This window comes from Motacilla alba, chromosome 1A (genome assembly GCF_015832195.1).
Source record: "Motacilla alba alba isolate MOTALB_02 chromosome 1A, Motacilla_alba_V1.0_pri, whole genome shotgun sequence".
In the NCBI taxonomy this organism is placed as follows: Eukaryota; Metazoa; Chordata; class Aves; order Passeriformes; family Motacillidae; genus Motacilla; species Motacilla alba.
The window spans coordinates 26,702,215-26,730,097 of NC_052031.1; the positions used below are offsets into that span (position 1 = coordinate 26,702,215).

General features: G+C 35.1%; 1 protein-coding gene across 3 annotated transcripts in view; it reads left to right on the top strand.

Moving 5' to 3' along the window:
• The window catches only part of IMMP2L (inner mitochondrial membrane peptidase subunit 2), a 410,793-nt gene that overhangs the window by 133,987 nt on the left and 248,923 nt on the right, over nt 1-27,883 (top strand). Inside the window, exon 4 of one of the 3 annotated variants that reach the window (XM_038153832.1) lies at nt 1,173-27,849. The exons of the other annotated variants lie outside the window; for them this stretch is intronic. Coding sequence (XP_038009760.1) covers nt 1,173-1,209 — 37 coding nt within the window. The 3' untranslated portion in view covers nt 1,210-27,849. Of the gene's footprint in view, nt 1-1,172; nt 27,850-27,883 lie in introns of those variants that run through there. 3 annotated transcript variants of the gene reach the window in all.

A 27,883-nucleotide genomic window follows, 5' to 3' on the forward strand; every position in this document is an offset into this window, starting at 1 on the left:
CTGCTGCTCCCTGTCCTCCCTCCCCTACCCACTGGCACAATGGCCTCTTTTGTGTGAACTCACTGCCCCAGCAGCAAGCCAGCTGTGCTCGCCAGTATCCCAGCCTCTGCAAGTGTCAGATGTTTGTACCCCACACCTTTGCACAATGTGAGGACATTGATAAGAAAATAACATAACAGGTGCTTCACTTTGTCCCTGATCACCAGGCAACTCACTGGCTGCTCAGCATCTCTCTGCTGACTGTGGACAGACTAGAGGAAAACAGCTACAAAAGCCTGTGCCCATGGTGTGCCAGCCCATTTCATTACACAGCGCTGTGCTCTTGTCAGGGAGGGTGATGTTTCCATGCTCTCCTCCTCCACGTTTTGTTGGCTTTACTAGCCTGACTGTGCAAGTAATGGCCTTCTTTGATGATAGCTTAAAATCACTCTGGGAAAATATACAGCTCCACTTTGATTCCCTTAGAATTTATTGAAAACATAGCAAGTCTGGATCCTTATTTTTAATTTGAATTAAATTCCTCAGTTTTACATTTGCCAGGACAATGTTTTTCATGGCTATGTGGATAATTTACTACTACCTTAAGTTAGACAAATTTCACTCTTAGTAGACATATTCCTATTTTGCTTCTTTCATATTTAGATTTAGATCAGAATCAATTTTGTGATTTCTAATGAAGAAATAGTGTGTTTATTTTTTTTTTTTAATGATCTAAGGTTTGTGTGAGATCAGTTTTAAAATACAAATTTAGACTTATTTGGTGTGGTGTGGGTTGGCTCTTTTAGGAAGACGATGCCAGTTAGGGCTTGGAAGAGTGAGGTTGGAGAGTGTGAAGAATTGGCCTGGTTTGGGAAAAGAGATACAGTTTGGCAGTTTTGGCAGAGTAAGGCAAGTATTTCAGACATTTTTACTGATGGCTTGGCTAGGAGGCATGTCTAGCAGAGAATGGTAGCCAAAGGGGAATTGATCTTTGTGTAGAACTTGGGCTACCTAACCAGTGAACTGTATATTCCTCTAATGTTAATTTTTCAGGATGAAATGCTGTCCCACTGAAGTCACTGAAAAATGTTGACCTAGTAGAATTTTTTTTTTCTTACATATTGTTAAGATCTTCCATGGAAGACTGTGATCTCACCTGAGTGTACCTTTGATATTTTACTGTTTCTGTCTAGCTGCTTAGTTTCCAGCTGTGTGTCTTGGACTTCTTGAACCATGCAAGGATTAAATATACTGCTTGAATAGCAAAAGTGCATAGAGAGGACCCTGAATAAAATTGCATGCTATCCTTCTCATCAATAGTGAAAGACATTTCATCTTCTGTGGAATTCATGCTTCAGTCATATGTAAGTAACCCTGATTTTAGTGTAGTGAAGCACACACTCACCCATGTAGCTTATTTCTACCTGGGAGAGTCATTCCTTATTGATGTTTCCCAGCATTAGGTCTGAAAAATGAGTCGGAGAAATAAAGGCATATATTCCAAAATGTTAATTAAATTTAGAACTTCATTAAATATTTTTAGCAATTTACTTGGACTATTTTTTTTTTGAATGTGTGTTTTCATTCTTTATCCAGACAGTTTTAAAGGAACTATATCAATTCTTGGATTCATTAATCATTAATTACTTTGTAATTTTTGGGCAGTAAGTATGGTCTCTTAATTTTTTTCATATCTGCTAAATAAAAAAAAAAAAGACAAGATATTATAGGTGAAATAGTTCTAGAATTTGCATTTAACAGGACTTATGAAATGAATTGATTCTTGGAACATTCTGATTTGCAACCATAGCTACTAGTTCCGAGTGTGTCTCCCAGTATTAATGAACAAAAATAATATGATGCCATAAATACCAAAGGCTCTTGTTTCCTTCAACTAACTATATATGTCTTAAAAATACAACTTAAAAAATGAAGAAGTCTGAATTTCGGATAAGAATAGTGAATGCCTGAGAAAACCTTGGAGTACCTTCTTCCTGGAGCTTGAGATAAAAACCCAAGCCCTTCAGGTAGGCGAAATCTGTGAAGCCTAGTGGATGTGTGTATTAAAAATGTCTATGCTACACTGACAAGTTAAAAGAGCCTTTAATGGCATAGAAGTTTTACTTTTATCTTTATAGACTGAAGTCTTTCAGTGATGCAGAACTGGAAATGAAGTTTCATGTGATGTTGAGGTCTTGAGCATAGAAACCCAGGAGCATCAGTCAGTATTTAATGGCTGTACATTCTCTCTGCTACCCTTCTGCTTCCATTTGTTTACTAGAAAGATTAGATGCTTTTTAGAGATTCTTAACTAAGTTAGAAGCCTTTTAGGCTTTTATCTACTCTGTTTCCTCAGTGATGGTGCCACTCAGTCTGCTTTTATGTAGGCTGAAATCTACATGGCAACAGCTTTCAGAACCACTCAGTCCAAGCCAGCAGTGCTCGGTGAGGGTGGCAACTCTTGTAAAACAGCCTAATGCTTTCAGGCCAAAAGAGTTCTTTAAGCTATGTGATATCATTATTCTTTCATTCTCCCACCCCTTTTCCTGCATTTTCACTAAATATAAATTATCCACTGTAGGCTCAGCTATGAGAGGAAAAGGTTACATTTTTTAATTTAAAAAAATGTGAGAAAGAAAATGGCATCCTGTTGTCAGATCTCACATCTGTGCCTATTGCATATGATAGTACTGTTTGTTATGATATTCAGTGGTCCTCTGATCAACAAATTTAGTTACAGATATTCTGTAAAGAGAGCTTGAAATACCACCATTATCTTTTGAATCTGTGGCAGGCATTCTATACCTGCAGGCTGCTTGCTCATGTGAAAGCGAGCACATTTTACATTTAAAAGCACTTCAGCTTTTTGCCTGGAGTGAGTTTCTCTAGCAGCTGGCAAAGTCAGGAAGACCTCAAGGCTTTAGGAATAAATATGTTTGCAATGTTTTCATTTTACTAAGTATGGAAATTGATAAACATAAAAATTGTCTTCTAAAACTAAAACACCAAATATGCCCTGAAATGAAAACGACCACAGATTAAAAATAACTCCTGTCTGATACGCCATCTTTATAATATCATGTAGCATATATAATGTTTTAAAAATCTAATTTATGCTTATAAAACATGGTTGCAAGTCTCCAACTGTTAACTCAGCTTAATTTCTCTGTTTTTTAAGAGCTGTATTTATAAGCAAAAGCACTCTGGCGTGGGTTTATCCTCTCATGGATGCATGGCCAGCATTTGTTAGGTTAAGATTTTAATCTGGCCTGTTGTGAAGAGGACCAAGAAAAAATTTAACTGTTCAGTCAGCAGTGAGTGGTGTTTGTGTAGTGAAGTTTGCTACTTTGTTAGGCAGACACAGTAATCAAATCATTGTTTTTTCTTGATTTGATTATGATTGATGGAGGAAATGTCAAAAAATGTAATTAAGGAAGAGAAGCTGTTACATTCTTGAGAACATGAAGCACAGTGTTAATGTAGTTATCTTTTCCAACAAAAGAATGTGTATTATAGATTCTTTGTCTTTAAATTTCCATTAAATTTTTTGTAGCATCTTTATGAAGTTTTTAGAAGAGATAAGGTCATCAATGTAATTGTGTTGCATAAAACTTGTATTTCATTCAAATATTTTTAGTGTGTTGTTTTTGTTTGAATGCATTTTCAGTCTTCCTGTCTATTTTTTTAATAATAAATTGTGGCTTGATTAAAAGTGTGTAATGATTTTAAACTTTCACAAAGACCATTTTAGAAATCTGAGCTACATAGTAATTCAATTACTTCTGATATTGATTAGGTGAGTGTGTTTGACTGTTAGAAAGTTGTTTTTCCTCTAAATTCTACTGATTTAGGCAGCAAACCCTAGACAGTAGCAGTGGACTCCAGTTAGTGCTGCGACATGTAAAGATTCTCATGTATTATGCTTTATTAAATTATATTTTACTTATTAACCTTTTTATCTAGAAAAAATATTGGGTTTTATTTATATGAGTCTAAATCATATTCCTTCCTGTCTTCTTGGATTTGAAATGGGACTGCCTCTTTGAGACAACCTTCTTCTTTCTTTAGGTTCATATAGCTTATAAAAAATAATTTCTAAATATTCCACTATCTTCAAAAATATATTACAGCTAGTGGTCTGAAGTACATTATGCAGTGGCTGTGCTAACATGACTGTGCTATCTCAGCAACAGAGCACATTTAGAACTGTTTTAGGCACTGTCAGAAGAAAATTACTTGCAGAAAATAAATGTTACAGGTTTCGTTTATCCGTATTAAATATGTACCAAAAAAGTAGACTGTGTATCTACAGAAAGGAGTTAATTACTTATTCATTGCTATTGTTTTCAACAATTCATAGATTTCTCAGGCTATTCATGTTCTGATTAAATGGACTGCCTCAGTATAACTTCAAACTTCTGTTCATGAATTCATGTTTATGAATTTTTGTTTTGTTTTTGTTTGTCTGGTTTTCTTAATTCAGGAAAAGTAGAGACAAGAATATTAATGAAACAAGAAAGTGTCTCTGTGAACTTAAAAAAATTGTCAAGAAAATAGCCAAATTGATTGTTTAATATAATTTAGTCAGTTAAAAATATGAATTAACAAAACATTGGAGGTCAGGTTTAAGAAGATATTTCTGTGCCTAAATGCATGAATAGGAAAGCAACATCTGGTTCAGTTCTACACAGGCACCTGTCTTTTGTTTGCATATGAACTTTTTTCTGGTTCCACTTTGTCCAGGGATGACCTACTCCACGTCTAGGCTTAAGAGCAAAGCCTTCATCATTCCTGTAAGACATGAATTAATGCAAGCATGTTCCTGTGTCTGCTGTCAGGGAGAAGCAAGAGTGGAGCAGATTTTTGAGGGGGACAAGCTGAGAGCACCCCGTGCCCTCACTGAGAGGTTTGAACGTGGGGCAGAGCCAAGATCAGGTATCGTGGTCTGTTAACAGCACCAACACAGCAAGTGATGAGCCAGGGCCAGAGTCCATCAGAGTCCTGTCAGCAGCAAAAGCAAGCCAGGCTGCAGTGGGAGTGTCCACAGCCTGTGCTTTGGGAGGGCTTGGGACATGTGTCCCCTGCATGGCTGGGGCAGGGACTGCAGTAAAACGAGCCTGGGACTGAGTAAGGGGAAAACTTGGGAAGTCAGGCAGGGAAACAGAGACTGTTGTGTGGCCTCAGTGCCCAGATATTTGTCTACAAAAAAAAGGCAATTCACCACTAACAGTCTGATTGTTGTATTTTTTAAGTGTACATTTAGAGCCAAATGGCATCTTGCTTTTTTATCTCAACATGTAAATTAGGTTTCTTAACAAAATTCCCATGAAACTAGCAAATGTGAGATACCAGTTTTTGCCCTTCAGTGTAAAATTTTGCTAGTCATTCTGAGGCATATATACAGAATTTAGTAGTATCTAGTACCTAATCTTTGTCTTTTGAACACAAATTATAATGCCAAGTTTTTAAAAGCAGTTGAAAACAGGTTGTTATTCCCAGCAGGCTTTTTTTAAGCACTCAGGATTTTGGAAAAGGGGGGTTCTTTAATGAGCCCTTCTGGCATCTTTGTTTATGTACATAGATTAGATGGATTTAGAAATTTGCTTGAGTAGAATCAGAGAGAGATCATGAGCTATTCTGCTGATCTTGTTTCCAAAATAGCCCAAATAACACACAGAAATTGTAAAAGTAGAAGCGTATGTTTCCATCTTACTTGTTCAAGTCAAAACAGATATACACCAGAGATTTTAAATAATGCTGATAGCTTTGTCTGATAACATTTTTGTTCAGGAGTTGACAAGACAACTAGATAAATTCTAAACCTTCTTTCAAGACTATAGTAATGTTATTACAATCAATTTCTTTGCTTCAAATTTTTTGCACTTCTGGAGAAGTAAATGTATATGGAGAATTGTGTTAAGGCTGAAAAAACTGTGCAAGGACCATTAAATTTGGAAATACAGAAGATTATCTAGGGCTTAATTGGAAAAATGTCACTATTTTCCTTTCACCTGATAGTGAAGAGAAATCTGGCATTAGTGTTGCTGCTTAGATCTCTGTATCTTTGGCAGTGGTGATCTTTCAGCTTGTGCATTTCCATTTCTTATACCAAAATCCATTTTTCATTTTCTTGTACATGAAACATAAAGGTTGGGGATTATTTATGTAGTTGTGTTACCATAAAAGTGAAATTTTACTGCTAATGAAAGAATAAGTACATAGTAGCTCAGGAACTGATTGATATCACGAGTGTTCTGCTTTCTCAATGACTTTTTATCACTATTATTCATTCCAATAATATATATTTTAAAACAATCCCTGTGCCTATAAAATTCACAGAGGAAATGTTTTTATTTCGCTCTGCTTCACTTTCTTTGCATTGTGCAAGTGCATTGGTGCACTTCTTCAGCTCAGAAGTGCACCAATGTCAAACTACTAACTAAAGAGACCCAAACGTGTTCATCCCCAAGCTATGCATTTTTCTTGTGGATCTTCATTCATTTTGCAATTTCATTGTGCTGATTTCACTGCTGTGTTTCCAGCCTGTAAAAACAATGATATGAAAACGTTCTTGTTTTTGGGGTCGTGTTTATTTCGTAGAATCATAGATTCATAGAATGGTTTGGGTTGGAAGGGTCTTTAAAGATCATCAAGTTCCAACTGCCCCACCATAGGCAGGGAACTTTCCACTTCCATTTATTTCTGAACTTATTAACTGGAGCAGCAGGTCTTCCACAGGGTAATGCAGTGCGGTCACATCAGCAGGACTGTGCAGTTTGCTATTCTCAGCTAGAGTTCTGTGATTGAATTAATGTAAAGATCACACTGAAGGGCTTATATGCTCATTTTCAAGATAATGCTACATTACAGAAAAGATACAATACTTTAGTCAAAGACAAGGAACCTTCCTGAATCAGATAATATGATAGCTGGGTAGTTTTGTGTGAATAGTCTAGTTTTTCTTATAGTTGTTACAACAAAGAAAGGGAAAAAATACTGCTTCCTTAAGTTAAAGTTCTCTTTTATGTATATGTGCTCTTTGAATTTGTAAGATAAAGGTTTGTCCCATGGTAATTGTAGATCTCTAACATGGCTATGACCGTTATTTCTAAACATGGGATAAGATAGCATTAAAACATTAAATAAGTGGAGAATTTACCCTTCTAGTATATGGAAAAGTACTATCCTTGTCAATGCCTTTGATTTGGAAATACCCATTATTGAAAAGGTGTAGTATGAATGACTGCCTTCTCAGAGAAAAGAAAGAATATCAGTAGCAATGGTTGCAGTTTGCAAGACTAGTTTCTACTCTAATGATGTGAAGGTTTACAGTGTAGTGACCTATAAAACTGGCTCCCATCCAAACCTCCTGTTTCATAGTTGCTACTGGACTGTTTGCCTAGCAACATACTTAATGGACCCGTAGGGAATTTAGACTTACAGCTAAATGAGTGTAGAATGCTGAAGAGAAAGACCAATAGTTTAGGTATAGGAAAAAGGAAGAGAAGAAAGCATTTTGTCTGACAAAATCCTGAAACTGAGTAATTTTGTACAGAAACATCTCCTTTCTCTTGCTTTCTAGATATATATTAAAAAGTTTTTACTATAAGGGTAGGAAGGTAAGCATCTCTTAATTTTATTATCCTAAAGTCTTTATTTTATTTTTCTTATATTTTATTTTTTATCCCCCCTTATCCTCTGAAATTTAATGAAGTCTTGGATGAAAAGAACATTTGAAAGTAAAATGAGTGAGACAAAAAAGATTAATAAAGCCTGGCAGAAATAAGCAAGGATATTTCTGTTGATAATGGATGTCCTTGATTCTGTTTGTCAGTCTTTCAAGAAAACTGCTATCTAATAAAGGTTTTCTAGGAGCCTGACCACTATATTAAAAAGGAAGAAAAATGTCTTTAAATGTTTTATGTGGTGTCTTAGGTGATGTCTTAAGATACAAATCAAAATGAAAAGCAATTATTTATATGGGGAGGTAGTACTTTTAGACAGTTGAAATCTAAATTAAGTTTTAGTTAATCTTTTTTCTAAATCTCCCTCTTAGATACAAATCTCACTTTGTTTTTCAAAAGGCATGATCTCTAATTTTTTTTAAACTTATTACATGAGAGGTTTTGCAGAGTTTCAAGTGACAGATAGTGGCAGATGTTGTTTGGAGGTCATTTGCATTGTTGTTTTTTTATAACTTACATTATTCAGTAAAACTAAAAATACAACACCTATTTTATTGTGACCCTTTGACATGGCGTTAGAACATTGAAACAAAAGGTTCTCCATATTTTATTTTTAATTAAAAAACACTGTACTGTTTGAACTATATGCTGTAGTTCAATAGTAATTTGAGCTCAGGGACTGAAGCTGTGTGATTTGTAGGATGTGAGACTAGATTATGGCAGTAACTTAGTCTCACTTTGCAAATCTATTAGTACTGTTGCAAGATAATCATCAAGCTCATTCCATGCAGAAACAACTCAGACACAGAGCGATATTATTTTACATGCAGTGCTGAAAAAACATGTATGTAGTACTTCAAAGTTTTGCTTGGATCTGAAAATGTAATGCTTTCATTAGGCATGGAGGCAAAAGGTAAAAATGCCTACCCTTCTTGTATCTTAGTGTCCTCTCTACAGGTTCTATTCACTGCCGTTTTTAATACCTAGATTTTCTTATGTGGAAGCTGGAATGAATAAGTGGGGAATTTGAGCAGATTATCCAGATTAGATTATAGATTATCCAATTTTTCTTTTTTTTTTAATGGATAGTTGAGAACTGACTATGATTGAGAAAAGTTTGTTCCTCAAGAGTTATTCCCAGCACTTTTGGATCCTGGGTATCATAAATGTGAAATTTATCCCTTAGATTTGGCTTGTTTTATTTGTCCCCCTGCACCCTCTCACCAAAAGTTTGCCATGTTTGTTTCTATTGATTTGTCTTTACATGAAGCTAAAGTGGAGCTCATAAACACTCTCTTGGTTTCAGTATTTTAATTACTATTATCTGAGAAGGGTTACCTAATTTAGTATCAAGAATATACCTACTGTTGAATCTATTTAGCTAAAATGTCTTTCTAGACAGAAAACATTCCCTGAAATAGTAGAATCATTAACCTAGCACTGACAAGTTCATCACTAAACCATGACTCTAAGTGCAACATCCACGTGTTTTATGTGTTTTATGCATACCCTCAGGGATGCTGACTCAACCACCATTCTGGTTTCCAATGCTTGACAATCCTTTCAGTAAAAAAAATTTTTTCCCAGTACCCAATTTAAACCTTTCCTGGTGCTACTTGAGACCACTTCTTCTTTTCCTATCACTTGTTGTTTGGTAGAAGAAACCAACACCCACATTGCTGCAACCTCCTCTCAGAGCTGTAAAGTCTGTTCTGAGCCTCCTTTTTTGCGTGCTAAACAACTCTCAGCTGTTCTCATAAGACTTGAGCTCCAGACCATTCACCACTTTTACTGCCCTTCTCTGGACACGCTCCAGCACCTCAATGTCCTTCTTGCACTGAGGGGCCCAGAACTGGACACTGCACTGGAGTGTGGCCTCACCAGTGCTGAGTACAGGGGGACAATCCCTGCCCTGCTCCTGCTGGCCACACTACTCCTGATCCAGGCTAGGTGCCATTGGCCTCCTTGGCCCCCTGGGCACAGCTGGCTCATGTCCAGCTGCTGGCTCGTGCTGGCTGTCAAACAGCCCTCCCAGATCCTTTTCCATTGGGCAGCAATCCAGCCATCTGCCCCCAGCCTGTAGCACTGCCTGGCGTTGTTGTGACCCAAGGGCAGGACCCGGCATTTGGCCTTGTTGAACCTCATGCTATTGGCCTTGGTCCATCGATCCAGCCTGTCCAGATCCTCTGCAGGGCCTTCCTTCCAGCAGATCAATGCTCCCACCCAGCTTGGTGCTATCTGCAAACTCACTGAGGGTGCACTTGATCACCTTGTCCAGATCATTGATAAAGGTGGTGTTGAGAGATTCATTATTACAATACCTACGTTAATTTTCAGCATTTGATGACCTAAATAAATAAATAAATATTTCCTCTGCTCTTTTGAAAAGTTTGTCAATGCTTTCTGATATTTTTATATTGTCAGCATCACAGAGAAAAATCCTTTTTTGTTTTCTATAAACATTCGCAACTAGCAATATACTTTGGAAAAATGTACACTGAATTCTGAATTTTCTGATATTTGCAAACAGAAAGAGGTTTCATATCCATGTGCAGAAAAATGTGTTAGTGTGACTGACAGTTTAGTGTGTCTCTAATTGTTTTCCTCAGAACAATGTATGTTAAAGAATCAATTTGTAGGCTGGTACAATACAGAAAAGTGCCATGATTGATGGTCCAAGGTAGTCTGAATAATTTTTTAAAAATTATTAATTTATTGTGTTACATGTCCTTGAAATCTTTATGTCCATTTTTAGAGTTGTTCTCGGGAAGGCCAAGAGAAGCCTGGTCAAGCTATGAAGTTAATTAGAGCAGGATGATTCCACAAGTATCTACAAATCAAAATTATCCTGTGATTAATTTCCAGTAAGTTTATATTAAAAAAAAAAATATGGATTTTGTTTCTCTAAGGCAACATCCATTTTAGTGATTGAATTTATTTGTATTTAGGTTAATTTACCCGTACATAATTCCATAAGAAAAATAGGTCATTCATGAAAAATTTGCAGGAAATTAAGCTAGAAAATTTCTACAAGAGTTGGAATTTAGTAGCATGCAGAAAGGTTTTTTGCATATTTTGGCTCAACCAAAATGAGACAGATGTAAACTGGGATCACCTTTTGCTTCTGTTGTTGGTCGGTCTGCTTAGTAATAAAATACTTCATGGAAACAGATTGTTTTCTCACAAGAATTTCACATGTGATTTATTTCGTTCATCAGATGCCTTTTCTCATTTAGCTGTTCTATAAAATACAAGAGATATATAAATAAATTACCGTTCTAAAATTTATTGCTCTAATCATGACACTGGTGTATGACAATACATCATCTTATTTTGTATTATAAATTGCTGTGCCCAGGAGCTACAGAATAGAACCATAGTGATGGCTTTAGTTTATGATCTCAGCACTAATTTCATGTTACTGTTGCAGAATAGTTTTTGTCATAATTTCTTGTTTCTTTTTCATAAACTTTTCTTCTTTTGATATTCTAAATCTACTTTCTTGTTAAAAGGACCAAACAGGTTCTTTGAATAACTGCAGTAGTCGTTGGGACAGAAAAACAAGATTTGGCCTTTTGCCAGATGCAGCTAGGAGGCCAGCACAAATTGTACGAGTACAAACATTTCAAATATTTAAAATTATGACATTTTGAAGATTATGAGAACAGTTCAAATGAAGAAAAAATAATTAATGCAAATTTTATTATCACAGAAGAGTCAGAGAAGATCTAAATTTTTACATTATTTAAGAAAAAACCCATACTCATTGCTAGAGTAAGATTTTTCTCAAGACGAAGTGACACCTTAATTATTCCTAAGGAAATGTGACAGGCTCCATTAAAATTGCCTTATTGCTGTTGGTTTTGTACAGATGTTACACATATACTGGGATAGTAATTCTAAGATTAGACTGAAGATTTCAGATAAATGAATGAATAAGTTTGAGAGATCTTTTACTTAGCATTGAAATTCAGTATGTAAATTAATGACTTATTATAATGTCAGTTTGGGCTGTATAGGAATGACACTATTGAAGAAGAGAAAACATTTATATGTAATATAAAATTATTTTAATGAGAAGGTGTTGTGGAAGATGGAAGAACTCCAGAAAAACAGCCAAGCTGAATAAGCAGACTAATGGAATGTAAAAATTAATTAGTAACAGATGAATAAAGAAGTAGTAAGCTGAGTTACTCTATGACTTCCTAACTGAATTAGTTAAATTTATTATTGCCATATAGTCAGGTAGAATGATGAATACAGAGAGAGATTTTCTTGAGAAGAGAGATTAAAAAACTGCAACTATTTCATTTGGTCAGTAGATGAATAAAAATGTGCTCTGGAGAAGTGTTAAAAATAATGATGGTTACACAGAAGGTAATGGAATTGTGCTGCTTGTTACTTCTGGAAACACAAGAGGAAATATAACTTTGAGAAATTCAAAAGCCACAAAATTCTAAACTCCATAATTAATTAATTAATTTGTCTTTTCACATGTGTTCTTGACTTCTGGAATACAGGGCATCACTGATACTGAGGAGAATTACTCAAATATAAAGTACTATCTTTATTTGGTTATTCTACCTGCCTTCTGTTCCAGGACAAATTCTGTCAAGTGCAGATATACTGGCAACTGGAAATAAGTGGCATTTAGCAGACATGTTGTGCCTGTGTGGCTCCCTGGTCAATTTGAAGCTGTATCTGAGTCTGTGTGTGCTTAACCATACACAGGAGTAATTGATAAAAATACATTTAATACAGCATAAATGCCATTCCTTAGAGGAAAGCAAGAGCAAATAAAATGTGTATTAGGTGGTAAATATGGGGGTGTTTAGCATGTGCTGTTTATTAATATAACTACTTAACAATAGCTTTTGCTTTTAAAAAGTGATTTAAAATAAAATATTTTGATCTGATTGGATAGAAATTAGAATAATTTTCCTTGTACAAAAGGTAGTAATTTGATTTAATGGTAAGAGTAGTGTTTATGTAGTCATTCTGCACTAAAGTAGTAATTTTGTGAATGTAAATAAATTAAACACATGCTAAAGATGCAGAGGGATAATTAAGACCCATTCCAAAGATGAAAACCAAGTATTGCCATCTTTTTATGTCATTTTGATAATAGTGGACACCAGGGGTTTTGAAGTTTTCCTAAACCTCTGTTGTCTTATGTAGCATGTCACTTTATCAGAATAAGAGAGAAAAGATTGAGGGAGATTTATAAAACACTGCTGGGCTTGAGTCTCATTCTTTTTAAAGTAATATCTTCCTCTGGATTAGTTAATTTTAATTCATAGTCTGAAAAAGTTTCATGAAATTTCTAGTTCATTTTTTAATATGTCTGTGTTGCTTAGCTTGCATATTGATAGCTAAACTGATACCACTGAATTCATACCTTTGTGGAGTTAAATTTCAGTGAAATAATTTCCAAAGGGTAATTCCATTTTTGTAGCATCCTTGTAGGTGGTCTAGAGTGTAAAGCTTTTTGAGGCATCAATTTTAGGCTAGTAATTAAAGCAGTTATTACTGTAAGCCGTGTTACTAACCTTTTCACACTCTGTAATCTAAAAAAAATATCAATTCTTCAATGTAATTAAAGTTATTTGATTTCTAATATGGCCATTTTTACCTTTTCTGCTCTTTGTCTCTTGCTTGTAGAAAAATCTTCTGACATGCTACGATATTATTTCCTTGGGAAAAAAAAAAAGGTGTTGCATGGCAGCTTAACTGACTGTAAATCTAAGAGCTATTATTTTTTCAGTGCTAATATTGAATGTAGTGATCCATGTGGAATAAATACTTGCATATTGCCCAAAATGCTTTTCCAATCTGAGCATAGTTCATAAGACACTTCTAGCCAAAGTACATCAGTGTTTTTTGGTGAGTGTGAAATTTACCATTTCTTGATTTTTAGGAATAAGAAATGTATTTAGTAAGGTTTTCCATCAATAATGCTGCTTGTGCATTTATGTACTCAGAATCTTTTGAACACTTGACTCTTTCATGTTGAATGTAGTGGTGCTTGATTTCTGCTCTGAATAGAAGTTGATGGAGCAAATGATGCAGCCACCACAGCACTCCAGTTCTGAGTTTATAGGCACTTACATGCCCAAGTGTGTGCTAAATTTTAGTCTAGTATCTAGTCTTAAAGTCAGTGGTTGCTAGATTTAAAAAGTGTGAACATGTCCTTACATATATTAACCTTATAAGCATAATTTAAAGGTCGATCTTTGTTGATTTTGTTGTTTAAAATGAGGGAATCAAAACAGTAACTTCTATTGTTTGTAGTAGTTACTGGTTATTGTAAGTAACAATATGTATGCTACAGGAAATATGCATCTGTAATTTTTCATATGTAATAAGTAGGGACGAGTGAATAGGAATGACTCATTCTCCTATGAAATGATCAGGAATCAATCCTTTGGCTTTAACTAAAAAGGAAGAAAGACAAGTATGAGCTAACTAGTAGCTCATAAAAATTGAGAGAACTGTTTAGTGTAACATCTTGAGGCAATTAAAGAAATGAAATATCTAGTACACAAAATTTGAATGAGCAGTAGAAAATATGGATCTCTCTCTCCTGTTTTTAACTAGATACACTATATTGCGTTGCACCCAAGGGAAAAATATCCATCTACTTTATAAAGCAGTAATTCATGCTGAGTGGATATGAGCAGTCATTCAGTGAACAATTGATTTTACAGAAACTGGGTTGGAAACTTGGGCATTCATTGCACTATACACAATTAAGATTTGTATATAAAGTTCACATTAAAGTGGCTGTTTTATTAGGAAAATATTTTCAAAGTGACACTAGACCATCTTAACTGGGGAAGAGGTTCTTTTAACAGTATCTACAAATCAGTTGAAATGTGAAATCAGTGTAAGAGTGAAGTATATAGAAAAATAATTTTTAAAAATTACAAAATATTTTGACTTCCTGTGTTTACATAATTTGTTAAGAACTATGAAAAATATTTAAAAGCTTTGATATTTCCTAAAGTAATGTGAAACATTTTAAGAAGTATTCTTTATAGTTGTTATTTTGACCATAATATCAAAGTCTCAAGCTTTCATAGCGTTAAAAGAAAAATTTAGAAGAGTTTTGGTTTGAAGGGAGATTTAAAGGACATTAAGTTTAAACCCTCTGCAATGAGCAGGGACATCTTTAACTAGATTAGGCTGCTCAGAGCAATGAAATTACATTAAATAAGTTGAACTTACTGGTCTGACTAATATGGACCAGGAAGAGCCTGAATCTGCAAGAGAGTGGAGATTTCCTTGTCACTTACCTATCTGATACTTTATTGTGGAATCAAAAAGTAGATTCTGTGGAGGAGAATACACAAGTCAAAGGTTTGGAATAAACATGGACTTAAATATTACGAGTTCTTCCGTCATTAGCAATTTGACAAAAGGAAGGAATCATGCTGCTGTAGCATGATTCATTTGTTAGTTTGAGGAACAAGGAATAATGGAGACCTATATGACTCAAGATGCTCTAAATATAATTAAATCATTGCCTCTCATATTTTCCATTCAGTTTCTGAGGTATTTCTGAAGAAAATACCAGGAGCAGAGAGTTTAGACTGTCTGTAACTGTTTAAAATTTGGCAAGTGCTTTTGGAAAGAATGTCAAGATCATGGGCATCAGCTGTATATGTAGGCTACAGAAGCAGTCAAACAAACTTACTAAGTAACTGGCTTTTTGTGAGAGGAGGATACCAAACTAAAGTCAATGTGCTTAATTAGTTTCAAATGAAAAAGCATATTAATATCAGAAGGTAAAATGAAAATAGCTGCTATTTTAAAAAGCTAATTAAGGTGTGGCTCTCCTGAATTGGGTCCTTAGGACATTTTGATCCTGGGTGGTGCTGTCAACTTTAATGATTATTAGGATTAAAGGTAGAAGCACAGGTTGTTCACTTTAATGATAGTCAGTTCTTTTGCCTGTGGTCAAAAAGCAAATGATTTCAGTGATGTAGTGTGTTTGAAGTCCTAGAGAAAACTAGTTAAAGTGTTTGTCAGCATACATCAGATCCAATAATCCTACCCCTGATCAATTCTTATTGCCTGCAGTGGTGATGTTGTGGTGAGAGTTTATTTTGTGCTGTACAGGGGAAAAAATGTGAATAAGTTTGGGAAAGTTCTCTAATGAGATATTTTTAACTAGAAGCTATTTTCAAACTAGAAAAGCACTTATTTACATATGTAGTGACTGTTGGATTAAACCAGTCATCACCTCAGATATTGCTGCTTCATAGGATAACCTTAGAAATTGTGTCAGAGATGCTGGATCCTCTGAACTCTGTGTTGCTGGCAGGATTTTTTTATTTAGTCTGCTAGTACCAACTTTGGTGCATGTTTGACTCATGGAGGTTCCTGTCCTGATGCCATAAATGTTGCTGTGGTTCTGTCTGCCAGGGTCCAGCCAGTGGTTGATGCTAAGCATACATCCTGCACAGGCAGAAACACACACCATGCAGTACACACCTTTAACTGACCACACAGATCACACAGAGAGAAAACAGTTTCTGTATCAGCACCAGCATAAGCACAGAAACATGAACAGCATGGATAGCCAGCTGATGAGGGCTAGAGTTTGTTACTGCTCACATTCAGACTCATTCACAACATTTGGGTTTTATACAAATTATTCTACCCAGAATTGTGTCTCAGTGTCTTACAGTTACTGGCAGTAAGAGCTATGTGTCCCCCAGATCTGCAGTCCCTCTGGAATGTCTCATCCAACAGAGGCTTCAGTTCAGCCTGGTGTTCTGTAGTAGATTTTGCACACACACACACACACACACGCGCGCGCGCACACAGATTAGACAGCATACTTACACATAAAATAGTTGAGACTAGAGTTTAGTAAAACAGACAGATTGTGGTGGTCAGATACAACATTTTGCCAGGCAAATGTACTGACCAGCCACTGGCTTACATGTGAGTGGCTCCTTTTTTCCTCATGTTTTCCTTACTTAGAATCATAAAATGGTTCAAGTCAGAAGGGATATTTAGTTCAATTCCTGTGGTCAGGGTTTCACTAGATTAGGCTGCCCAAAGCACTATCCAACTTCACTTCATTTGTTTCCAAAGATGGACAATAGAGAACTTGTCCAGGCAACATTTTCCACATAACTTTTTGAGCCAGGTAAGGGACAGCCCTAGCAGAGGCAATGTGTTCCTGGATCTGATGGTCACCCACTAGCACAAGCTAAGTGGGACATGAAGGTTGGAGGCAGCCTGAGTGGCAGTGATTATGCATTGATATAGTAGTCAATTTGTAGTCCTGAGGGATATGGATCAGGTATACAGTACAGTTAGGCCCCTGAACTTTAGGAAAGCAAACTTCCAGCTCTTCAAGAAGATAGTCAATAGGATCCCCTGGGAGACTGACCTCTGGGACAGTGGGGCAGATCAGAGCTGGCAGGTCTTTAAGACAGTCTTCCATAGAGCACAAGAGGTAGAAATGCCCAGGAGCATGAAATAGGGAAGGAAGGCAAAACACTGGCATGGCTGAGTAGGGACCTGCTGTCAAACTAAAGGCAAAGAAGCAAATCCACAGGCAGTGGAAACAAGGACAGGTAGCCTGAGAAGAGCACAGAGGTTGAGGTCGCTTGTGCAGGGATGGGATGAGGAAGGCCAAGGAGAAGCTGGAACTGAACAAGGTACACAAAGAATAACAAGAAGGGTTCCTACAGGTATGTTAACCAGAAAAGGAAGGTCCAAGAAGGTGTAAACCCCCTGATAAACAGTGCTGATAAACTGGTAACAACAGAGCAAGAGAAGGCTGAGGTACTCAACAACTCAGTCTTCAATAACAGCCTGTCTTCCCATGCTTCTGGAGTGGATGGACAGTGGGCTGGGGAAGCAAAGTCGCTCTCTGTAAGTAACGAGCAGGTCCATGTCCACCTGAAGAACCTGAATGTGCATAAGTCTATAGGACCATATGAAATGCATCCCAGAGTCCTGAGGGAATTGGCTGATGTGGCTTGTGAAAGCCACAAAGGATTCTATGATGGTATGGAACAAAACCCCAAAGAAATGAAATTTCATAATTGACAGTGCATGAGGAAAGATTTTCTGTTTCATAAGTTTCATGCTTTTTTTGGAAGAGAGATTAGATTGATTGGTTAGAGCATGGTACTTGGAATGGTAAGGTCATGGTTTCAATTCCTGCATGCAACATTCAAGTTGGACTTGGTGATCCTTGTGGGTCCCATCCAACTCTGAATATTTTTTGGCTTTGTGAATTTGAATATTTTTCTCATGTTCATGGATTTATTCTAAATTTTTTGCATTTCAGAAAAATATATTCTAGTTATAGCTGGTTACTCATGTCTGTGTTGCTAAAAAAAGAAGGAAAAACTTATATATTCAGTTTCACCGTCTGCTGCTCTCCATTTATGCAAAATCATGCCATTTAGATATGTCAAAGAGCATCATAATGAAAATGGTAGAGCATGAGAAAAGGCATGTAAGAAATTCCTAAGGATTTTGTTCAAAAAAGTAGAGTGAATATATTTGAAATAAAGTATGGCTACATCTTGAAAGAGTATGGAAATAGCTGTCTGCATTAGGAATATGTTTTAAAATCTGGGCATTTAAGAGGCCTAAACACCTACTGAAATTGTAGCATCTCTTTAAGAACTCTTGGAATAATTTAAAAAACAGTGAGAGGATATTCCTGTGCAAACTTTGGAGTAATTTCAGCTAAATTTTTTTTTTGCTTTTCTGAAGAGGTTACATTGCATGTGTAGTCTCTGGGGATAAAGTTCCTCTGCAGAATGATTCAGCTTGGAAGATAAGTCATCTATTCAACATCATGCTCAAAACATGGTCAGTTATGAATCAGATAATTTTGCTTATAATTGTGTACTGTATCTCTGCAACCTATTTCCGAGATTTTTTTTCCTCATAATCAATTATTTTTGCTATATCTAGTTAAATCCCATTCCCCCTAACTTCCAGTTTAGGTGGTTGTCACTCATTTTGCTGCGATGCACCTCAGTAATGAGCCTGATTCTGTCTTCTCAGTAGCCACCTCTTACGTACGGGAAGGTTGCTACTTATTCATCTCAAACCTTCTTTTTTCCCAGGTTGAACAAGCCCAGATGCCTCAGAATTTCTTCTTGGAAGTAGAGCTCTGGCTCTTGACATCTTGAGAACCTCCTGCTAAGCTTGCTACAGTTGATCAATGTCTCATGTGGGGCTGGGCAATTAGGGATCCAAAATTAGACACAGTACTACAGAGGTAGTCTAACAAGTGCTGAATGAAGGGGCATTCTTTTCCTCACTCTTCTGTTAGTTTCATGTTAATACATCCCAGTATCCTGTTAGCCAGCTGTGCTTAGGGGCCCCAGGTCATTTTCAGGAGAGCTGCTGTCCAGTGGGGCAGTGACAAGTTGGTACTCATCCAGGTGTCACTCTAGGAGCAGGACTTTACATGTGTCCTTGCTGAATTTCACATCAGCTTGTTGGCCCAATTCTCCAGCATTTTTAGATTCCTCTAAACAGCAGCCCTAGGCTGCCACCAGCAGTGGTTAAATGTATTGACTGCATTCTCCAAATTAATATTGTCAGATTGATAAGGATTTTGTCTCCTCCTCCAGGTCATTAATAAGCAAGTTAAATCCCAGAGTAAAACCCTGAGGAAGACCACTTCCAACTGGTCTCAAACCAGTACAAATCATTGACCTGTACCGCTTGAGTGTGGAGTGGTGTTGTCCAGACTACCTTGGCTACTACTGTGTATTTTAGCACCTTTGTGTATACAGTCTACATGGGAGTGATATTAGTGTGCCTTTCTGTCAAACTAAAAATTCCTAATGCACTTGGAGCTGAGCTAGAAAACCCTTGAAGGGCTTCACAGCACTGTATGGACTTCATAATTCAAATCTCTCCAAATTGAATCAGAGAGGCAGCTTTACTTGTAAATATATCATCAGAGATACAGCAGATCAGCTCTGTTTTGGATACAGACACCTAGTTGGCTTATTCAGTCTCTCTTCCACAAATTCACTGATTTTTCAATTAGTTTGCCAAGAGTTATAAAAGGAGTCTTAAAAAATTCTTTTAAAAAATTTAGGTTTCTGTTACTGTATTCTTTTTGCATCAATCATTATTTTAGTATGCAACTTAAATATATTAACTTGACTTTTATAACCTAATTTTAAACAGTGTCATTCTTCTCTTCACTCTTTTCTACTGTTAATTTAATTGATTTTGTTTTCTTTGTTTTCCCCCCTACTCTTCCCCCCTTGCCCCCCTTGCCTTTTATTTTTCTTCAAGCTTTTATTCTATGTAACAATGATTGGCTTCTTTTTGCTGGAATGCGCTTGCTTTCAACATCATTTAAAACAAACTCAAATACCTTCTAGTGTCTTTAATTTTGCCTTTAAATGGATTTTGTAGTTAATCCTTCAGAATTAATTATTTTTAAATAACTTTGAGGCTTCTTAAAAGCAATATTTGATATTGCTTTGGCTCTGGTAATATTTAGAAAAATCACAAACCTTAATTGGTTATTAGTAGCATTATAATTGATACTGTTAAGCAGCTCCTGGACCTTGAGCTCTCTCTTTAATTAGAGGCAGTAGTGTCTCCTTCCCTCTGAGATTTCCTTATGAAAGTGTTTTGCTTAATAATACAGGGTTATCAGCTTCCAGTTGTCTTCTGAATGAAACCTCCCAAATGAGACTACCTGTCACTGCCTTCTGCATATTAGCCAGAATTCCCCAAAATGCTCTTTGTCATTGCTTAAGCACTTTTTTTCAATTTCGAATAAATATTTTTGCTCATGTTTTACAATTAGTATCGTAAATTTTCCCTTGACATATGATCATAAGGTGTGGAAGTTATAGTTTGTCTCCTTAGCATTGTTTCAGAATAATCTGAAATATATTTGAAAATAAAACAACAACAACAACAACAACAACAAAATTTAAAAAAAGCTAAATCTTCTTTACAGCTTTTTTGAGGTACTAAATATTTTTTTGGCCAAATCAAAAGCACATAGGCCTTCTGTATTATTTTTCTTCCCCATTTTTTTAGGTCTTGTCTTAATTTGAAACTTTTATATATATATTTCATGGTATCTTCAAGCTCACTTGTTTTCTTTGAGTCTTTCTTTATGTCCTTATTATTAATTTTTCCTAACTTCTGATAATCCTGTCTGATAATTCTTCTTGTTTAAAATTTGCTTGACTACTGACTAGTCTATTGCTACATTTAATTATTGTATTTCTATGATGGGCTGTTAGACACAGTGCCTTCACTTTTTCATTTTCTTTCTTACACCTTTTGTTCATCCTATTTTTCTCCTTCACTGTCTTTAAAACTACTTGTAGCACTTCTTTGTTCATTCAACTTATTTTTTCTCTTATTTATTGATTTGATCATGTTGCAAACTTGTTCTTTTAGCAGTTTTGGCCCCTTTGGCCAGAGTTTTACAGCTATTTTCTGGTTTATTCTAAAGTATTTGTTCCCTCTTATGTTACAATTGGTTTTAACTGTTCACTTAGCTCCCTTTGAGCATCTAAAGTTTCTGATTTTTTTCCTCACTTTTAACTGTAATACTTACATGGTCCGCACTTTATTTTTCAGCAACATATGAAGGTTTCTAATTTACTGGTTTTTGTTTTAAGTATTTTTTTCTTTCTTATATTTTGCCAATTTTCTGAATATTTTTGAGAAAGTTTTCACATGCTTGTTTAAGGTAAACCCCTACTAACCATATAGTCATCACATTATTCATAAAATTTATCATTTAAATGTAAGTATTCTAGCAAGAAGCATTTAAATTATTTATACACAACCGGGGTGATGGAATATAAATTTTGGCAAGAGAAAAGTAGAGTTCTTTGCTAGAATGATAAAAAAAGAAATGCTGATAGTGGGATCACAGTGTTGCATGACATACAAGGACAATTTTCATGTGTAAAATGCTTGAAGCAAAAAAAAAATTTCAAATTAAGGAGATAAAAGGAAGAAGAAGACAAGTTGGAGCCCAAGAAATTCTGTAGGATGAAAAGTTATAGTTATAGATGAATAGCAGGAGCAGACTCTTGAAAACCTTTTAGGTCAAGAGGAGTAAGAATCCCAGGTAAGCATATATATTGTTTGTATCTTAAAGTGCAGTCATTTAGAATATATTGTATGGCATATTATTTTGTTTGCACTAAATAATATCTGAACATATAGAGGATTTCTTTGCTGATGTTTAATTTTCCTCACTCTCCAGAATTCCTTTGATGGATATTGAATTATTTAATCCTAAAACAGATGCTCTCCACAAAATATTTTATTCTAACCATTTTAAATAAGTAATATTGTTCTTTTCCCATTTTGTAATAATTAAAAATATATGTAATGTTTTCAGTTAAATGAATGATGTATATTGCATTTATACTGTCTTTAGTAGAGCTGTGCAGATGAAAATTCTTGATGGCTCTCAGTCAGGTGGACAGGTTGATATGGCCAGGCTTTTGGTCATCCAGGAGCGTACTTTGTAATGCCCAAACTACCTTAACAGGTTGGAGACTAGTATCTGTTAAATTCAGTGGAAATTACACACCTAGATGCTTTGAATATATGAGGAAGTACTGGTGGGTAGTTGTCTACTTCTGAACATGGTAGAGAAAAGATTTATAACCCTTTGACAACACCTTTCTATTTCTTTTGTTCTAAACCTTTAGTTAATTGCAGAGGTCTTTAATCCTTGGTGTATGTGCTTTGGTGTGATGTGTTTATTGGAATATACTTATAAATTGTTGTATGCTTTTAAAAGGCTGGATGAATAATAAGATTATTCTCTTTCTGTTTTTTTTTTTTAATAGTCCAGATATGGCAAAAGCTACAAATAACTTCAAATTACTGTACCTGTAGTAGGCATTCTCCATTTTAGTCAGCTTTCCTAAGACCAAGGGGAAGAAAGGGAGCTTTAGCTGCCATAATACTATTAAAGCAGAGCTGGCTGCTGAAGTAGGTTGGGGAATAGACTGCAGAGTTTTCAGGATTACAATTTTCCTCTGGCTACACTTGAAATTTGCGTTCAAATCCATAGAGCAATTCAGCTTTTTTCTTATTGTTGTTTTTTGGAACTTTTTTCTCCCATGTCATTGAGAATTACAAAACGATAACAAATGTCATTGAGAAGAATACTCTAGAAGTAGTGTAGGAAGTAGGATATTCTGGAAGTAGTCTAGTTCATAGGAAGCTGGGAAAAATGAAGTATTAATGTAGTAGAAAATGGCTAAAAAGGAGGGCTGCTGTTGGTGTAATTTTATGTAAGCAAACAGTAGATGATTGCTGAGTGAAGGAATGAAATGTGAAGGTACAAGAGAGGTTGAATTTCTTGGAAGATAGAAAAGGAAGTAATTTTAAATTGGACTTCAACAGCCTGAAAGGCTGAATTGCACATGATAGATTTATAAGTGTTGTGACATTGGTCTGTATGATTGTGAACTTGTCAAACGAAAAGTCTGGAAGCCCTGGGGATACAGTTCATCCTAGTTGAGTAAAGAAATCTTTCTAAATTCCTGTAAAATAAATGGAATTGGGATAGTGGTGTGCACGTGCAATATATTTTAAGAATTGATAATTTAAATTGTGCAAGTGGGTATTTTAGGAGAAAGCATTATTTCATATTTTGGAATACGTGGTATAGCACATGAATATTCAGTATAGCCCTTAGTTTGCTAAAAATGGGCATGTACTTATCATGAATCCCTTCAGAGCATTTATGAAATAAATTATGTAAGAATTTAACATCCCCTTTTTATATTAATTGTTAAGGTAAGATTAATCTAAGAGGCTATAATTAATAGTAACAATTTAACTTAATCCTTTTATTACCTGGTACATAAAGAAAAACATAGGTGATTACTTCTAATTTAATTATGTTTGTTGCTTTACTATAGTGAGACTAACTCTAAATGGTTGAGATTTTTTATTTGGCATGGTTATTGGGCACTTTGCATTTAATTGAAAGTGATAATTCTGACTCTTTTTTTTAGCCCCTGTATATTCCATTTAAATGTTGGATATTTAGGAATAGATGATTTTCATAATCTCTTTCTGGGTCCTATGAAATCATTCCACCATTCTGTCTAAAGCATGTTTTAGCTGTCTTTAGTAGACTTCAGACAGTAACTCACTTTCTCTGGTGTTGTAAAGTATTCAGCTGTATGTTTTTAAGTTTAGCTGACATTCACACTAGAGATAAAAACAAAAAGAAGTTATTAACAGCACAGAGTAAAATTCCATAGAAAAAAATAAGAATGTATGACAAGATTCTGCCCTCAAAAGTTATTCTCAACAGCTGTCTCACGGACTCTGACTTGTGCTCACATGCTAAATGACAAAACTGTAAACAATTTGACCTGTGAAGTGTAGTATATGAATGCTGAAAGGCTTTTTTTTATAGAATCTAGGTATATGAATTCTGAAAGGCTTTCTTTATAGAATCTAGGTCTGGTCTGTAAGAAATGTGTATAGATGAAGACACCAGCACTGATTTTGATGTACTTTTGTGATTCACAAAAGCATTATGGCTAGTTGGAGCACAGTGTGAAATTGTCATTAACGTGGATAACAAACAATAGCTATGTAAGGGTGAGGCAGATGGGGTTGTTTTCCACTTATTTAAACTATAGTGTTAAAAAGAACATCAGCTATTTTAGGATCAGGAATAGGCCATCTGCCCAAATTGCGTGCCCTTCCAGCTTTATCTAACTCTCATATTAATATTTTCATTGGAATGTTGTTACATTATTTCTGCTTTTTGTTTCCTTGAGAGATGCTTAATCTGATTACCTGATCTGCTTTATAACTAGGTTTTTCTCTAAAAATGCCAGGTCTTTTATTAATAATTGTATTTCTCTATTAACATATTTTGCCTCCAACTATTATGTTTCATTGATAATTTTTTTAATAAGTCAGACAACATCTGTCCTTTCTGGGAAGTGTTGGAAATGATGTGACAGTCTGGCTACAGTAGTAGCATGAAATAAGCAAAGAACCCACAGGGAGCATGGAAGGGAACAGAGAATTTGCAACAAGGTAAAGAAAAGGGCTTTGGGAAAAAGGGTCTAAAAATAATTGAAGCTGAGAGACAGAAAGATAGGTGAGAGACATTTGTAAAAAGCATTTTTTAGCTGAAAGAGGAATTTAATTTGTAGTTTTCAGCTTTTTCTGAAGGAAGGAAGGAATGACTTAATAAAAGATTCTGTTGCTTTGAAGGTACTTCAATATATCTGCAGCTTTATATCTGTCTGAGAATATTGTAGTTGAGTAGGTAGATGTGCAACACATTTATTTAAAGTTTTTCTTGATTATTCAAAAGAACAAGTGTTATAAGCATGATGTCCAATTGGTTTAGCCTTCTATCCCTTTATAGTCACCCCAGCTGTAGAAATGAAACATTACTTAATATAGCCAGAAAAATAACATAACCATATTCAGTTGCACACCATAGGGTCTGTTTTCATTGTTCATTACCAGTTTTACTGTATGCCTGTGTTATTTACAAAGGCTGCTTGTACATTTTGTCTCAGAATACTGAAGTGCAGCTAAACATGGACAGAATATAGTTTGGTACTTCATTTTCACACTGCCCTATAATGGAAACATTGAAGAGGATGCAACTCCTTTAGAATTTTTATTGAAGGTGAAGTGAATAGCTCAAGTCTGAGTTTCAAAGCACAGTTCTGACTAGACAGGTTATGATTGTGTATTTTAACATTCCAATCATGCAAAGCCTGCCAAGTTTCAGTAATATATTGAATTTATCCATATAAATGAGTAATTGCAATTCTCTTGTTAGATATCTAACTTATCTAACGTATATAGTTGTCATATGAGGAAATGAAGTTTGGTGGTTTTTTTCCTTTAATTTTCACAAACTTTGTTATCTGTCTTAATTTTTGTTCTCTGTCTTGATTTCTTGTTTACTGAATGTTTAGATTATCTTTCTCTTGTTTTGATAATCCTTCTCTTTTTTGCTGTTGTTGTTTAGCATTTTCCCTGAGTATCTATGTAGTCTTTTCCTGAGAAAATTGGTTGTAATTATTTCCAATGATATTGAAGGAAAAGCTTTACAAATTACACATTTGGAACATCAGTCAACTTACCAAACAAAACACTAGGTTTGGAAGGTCAACCTGTATTCAGAAAGATGTGGGGGTTTTTTCCTACCTAGCAGGCAATACCAGATTTTTTTTACTCTGGATATATTTCTAGTCATCTGTTTTATGATTTCTACAAAAGATGCATATTTTTTCAAGTATGTTTTCAAATCTTTAGCATGAGATGAACTTTCAGTCTTTTTGGCTCTTTTGGGTTGTGTTCAATGGCTGTCTCCTCTATTCCATTTAGCTATTTCCTTCAAAATGTCTTCTGAAGTTTTAATAATGAACTTTTCATACTGACTCTATACTTCCTTCCATGTAAAATTTCTTTTTTTGTCAGTGCCACACATCCACGCTATTCAGTTCAATAATAAGATTTTTTTTTCCTTTTATCTGACACAGTGTTGCTTTTCAATTTTTTTTTTTTCTCGCAGCTCTTCTAGAATTGTCTGGTATGTGAACTTATTTTCTGTACGATATAGCAACATTTTTCAGACAAGTCTCTTCTGGCTCTAGATAAAAAAAAAGACATAAGATTTTTGTTGATCATTGTGTCTTACTGGCGAGAACAACATCATGGGAAGAATCCCAATTTCTATTTTAAGTTATCTTGAGGTCATTACTTCAGGATACACAAGCAGAATAAGTTTTATTAGAGAATTTCGGAATGGAAATTTCTTTTTACGATATAAATCATCATATTTTTCTCCAATCTCTTTTCTTGGTTTTTTGGGTACTTTTTGGAGTTATGATTTCACAGCATTTTAGCTAAACTTGAAACTGAAATGTTCCTATATAAGATAGCATGTGACTTTGTTAGCCAATGAAATATTGCAATTTATTTTTTTTAAATGGCAGCAAATTTTTTACCAAGAAGTAAATGCTTCATCTTTTTATGAATAAAACATTATCTTTCAGTCTAGTAACGGATAGAAAAAAGTAATATAAATTAATTATTTTTTCAGTATTGTATTGTGGGTGTTTCCTAGCCAGATATTTCAAATATTTATGTTTGCCTTCTCTCTTTTATTAGTGGTACATTTCAGAATCAGGTTTGCTGTCAAATGCCAAGGAAAAATTAATGTATTTCTGCTCTTCTGGTTTGAATAGCCAGTAACTGCTTTTAATGCTTTAAAGCATTTTAATGCATCCCTGAAAGAAAACTGTGAAATAAATGGAAGCACAAGTGTGTAACAATACTTTTCTGTTTCTGAGGAAATTAAATATGGTTCCTTATCAGTTTCTTCCTCCATTAAAGAGAGCAGACATCCCAATTAATGAAATACTTGAAAATTTTAGCCCTATGCCTTTTGTAGAAAAAACAACCTTCGTATAAATGAGGAGATTATGAAAAAGCATACTTCAGCACAACTAAGTTATTTCTATGATTTTTAACAGATTTTACTTTGCTGAAAAAACTGCTGTTACTTTTCCCTTTTTTTTTGCATGTTTGTGCAAAAATGCAAGTTAATATGTATTATGCTATTAAAGCTACAAGGTGAATTTATTACTTTCTAAGGACTTCTGGATATCTGTGGAAGGAAGAGCTGTCTATTTTTATATACAGCTACAAAAGAATTCCACTGCTCACCTGTTGCTTCTGTGGGGATTTTTACATAAAGAATGTCTTTGGTCATGGATAATGCCTCATACCATGGAGATGTTTCTGTGTAGGGATTAAAGGTGTTATGTTTCTGGATGGTGGTTGACAGTACTGCCATGGAAAACATTGCCATGTATTCTAGAAGAGACTACTTACGTGTAATAAAAAAATGATGTAATACAGATATAATGAAATAAAGATCTGCAGGCTCACATGTTACTAAGAGTACAGAAGTATTTCAGACAGATACATAAAAGTTTATAAAGTAAAAGGATCAAAGAACTATTAATTAACCAATATCCTTGCTGAAATCTAATTTGAGTGGGTTTAAGTGGCCTCATCTCCAACGTCCCTTTTGCCTTTATAATGTTCTTAGAGTAAATAAAATTTGATAAAAAAACTATCACTAAACTTAGTGATATGAGTTTAGACTCACAGATTTATGAAAGTCTAAACTTTCATAGAAAAATATGTAAAGA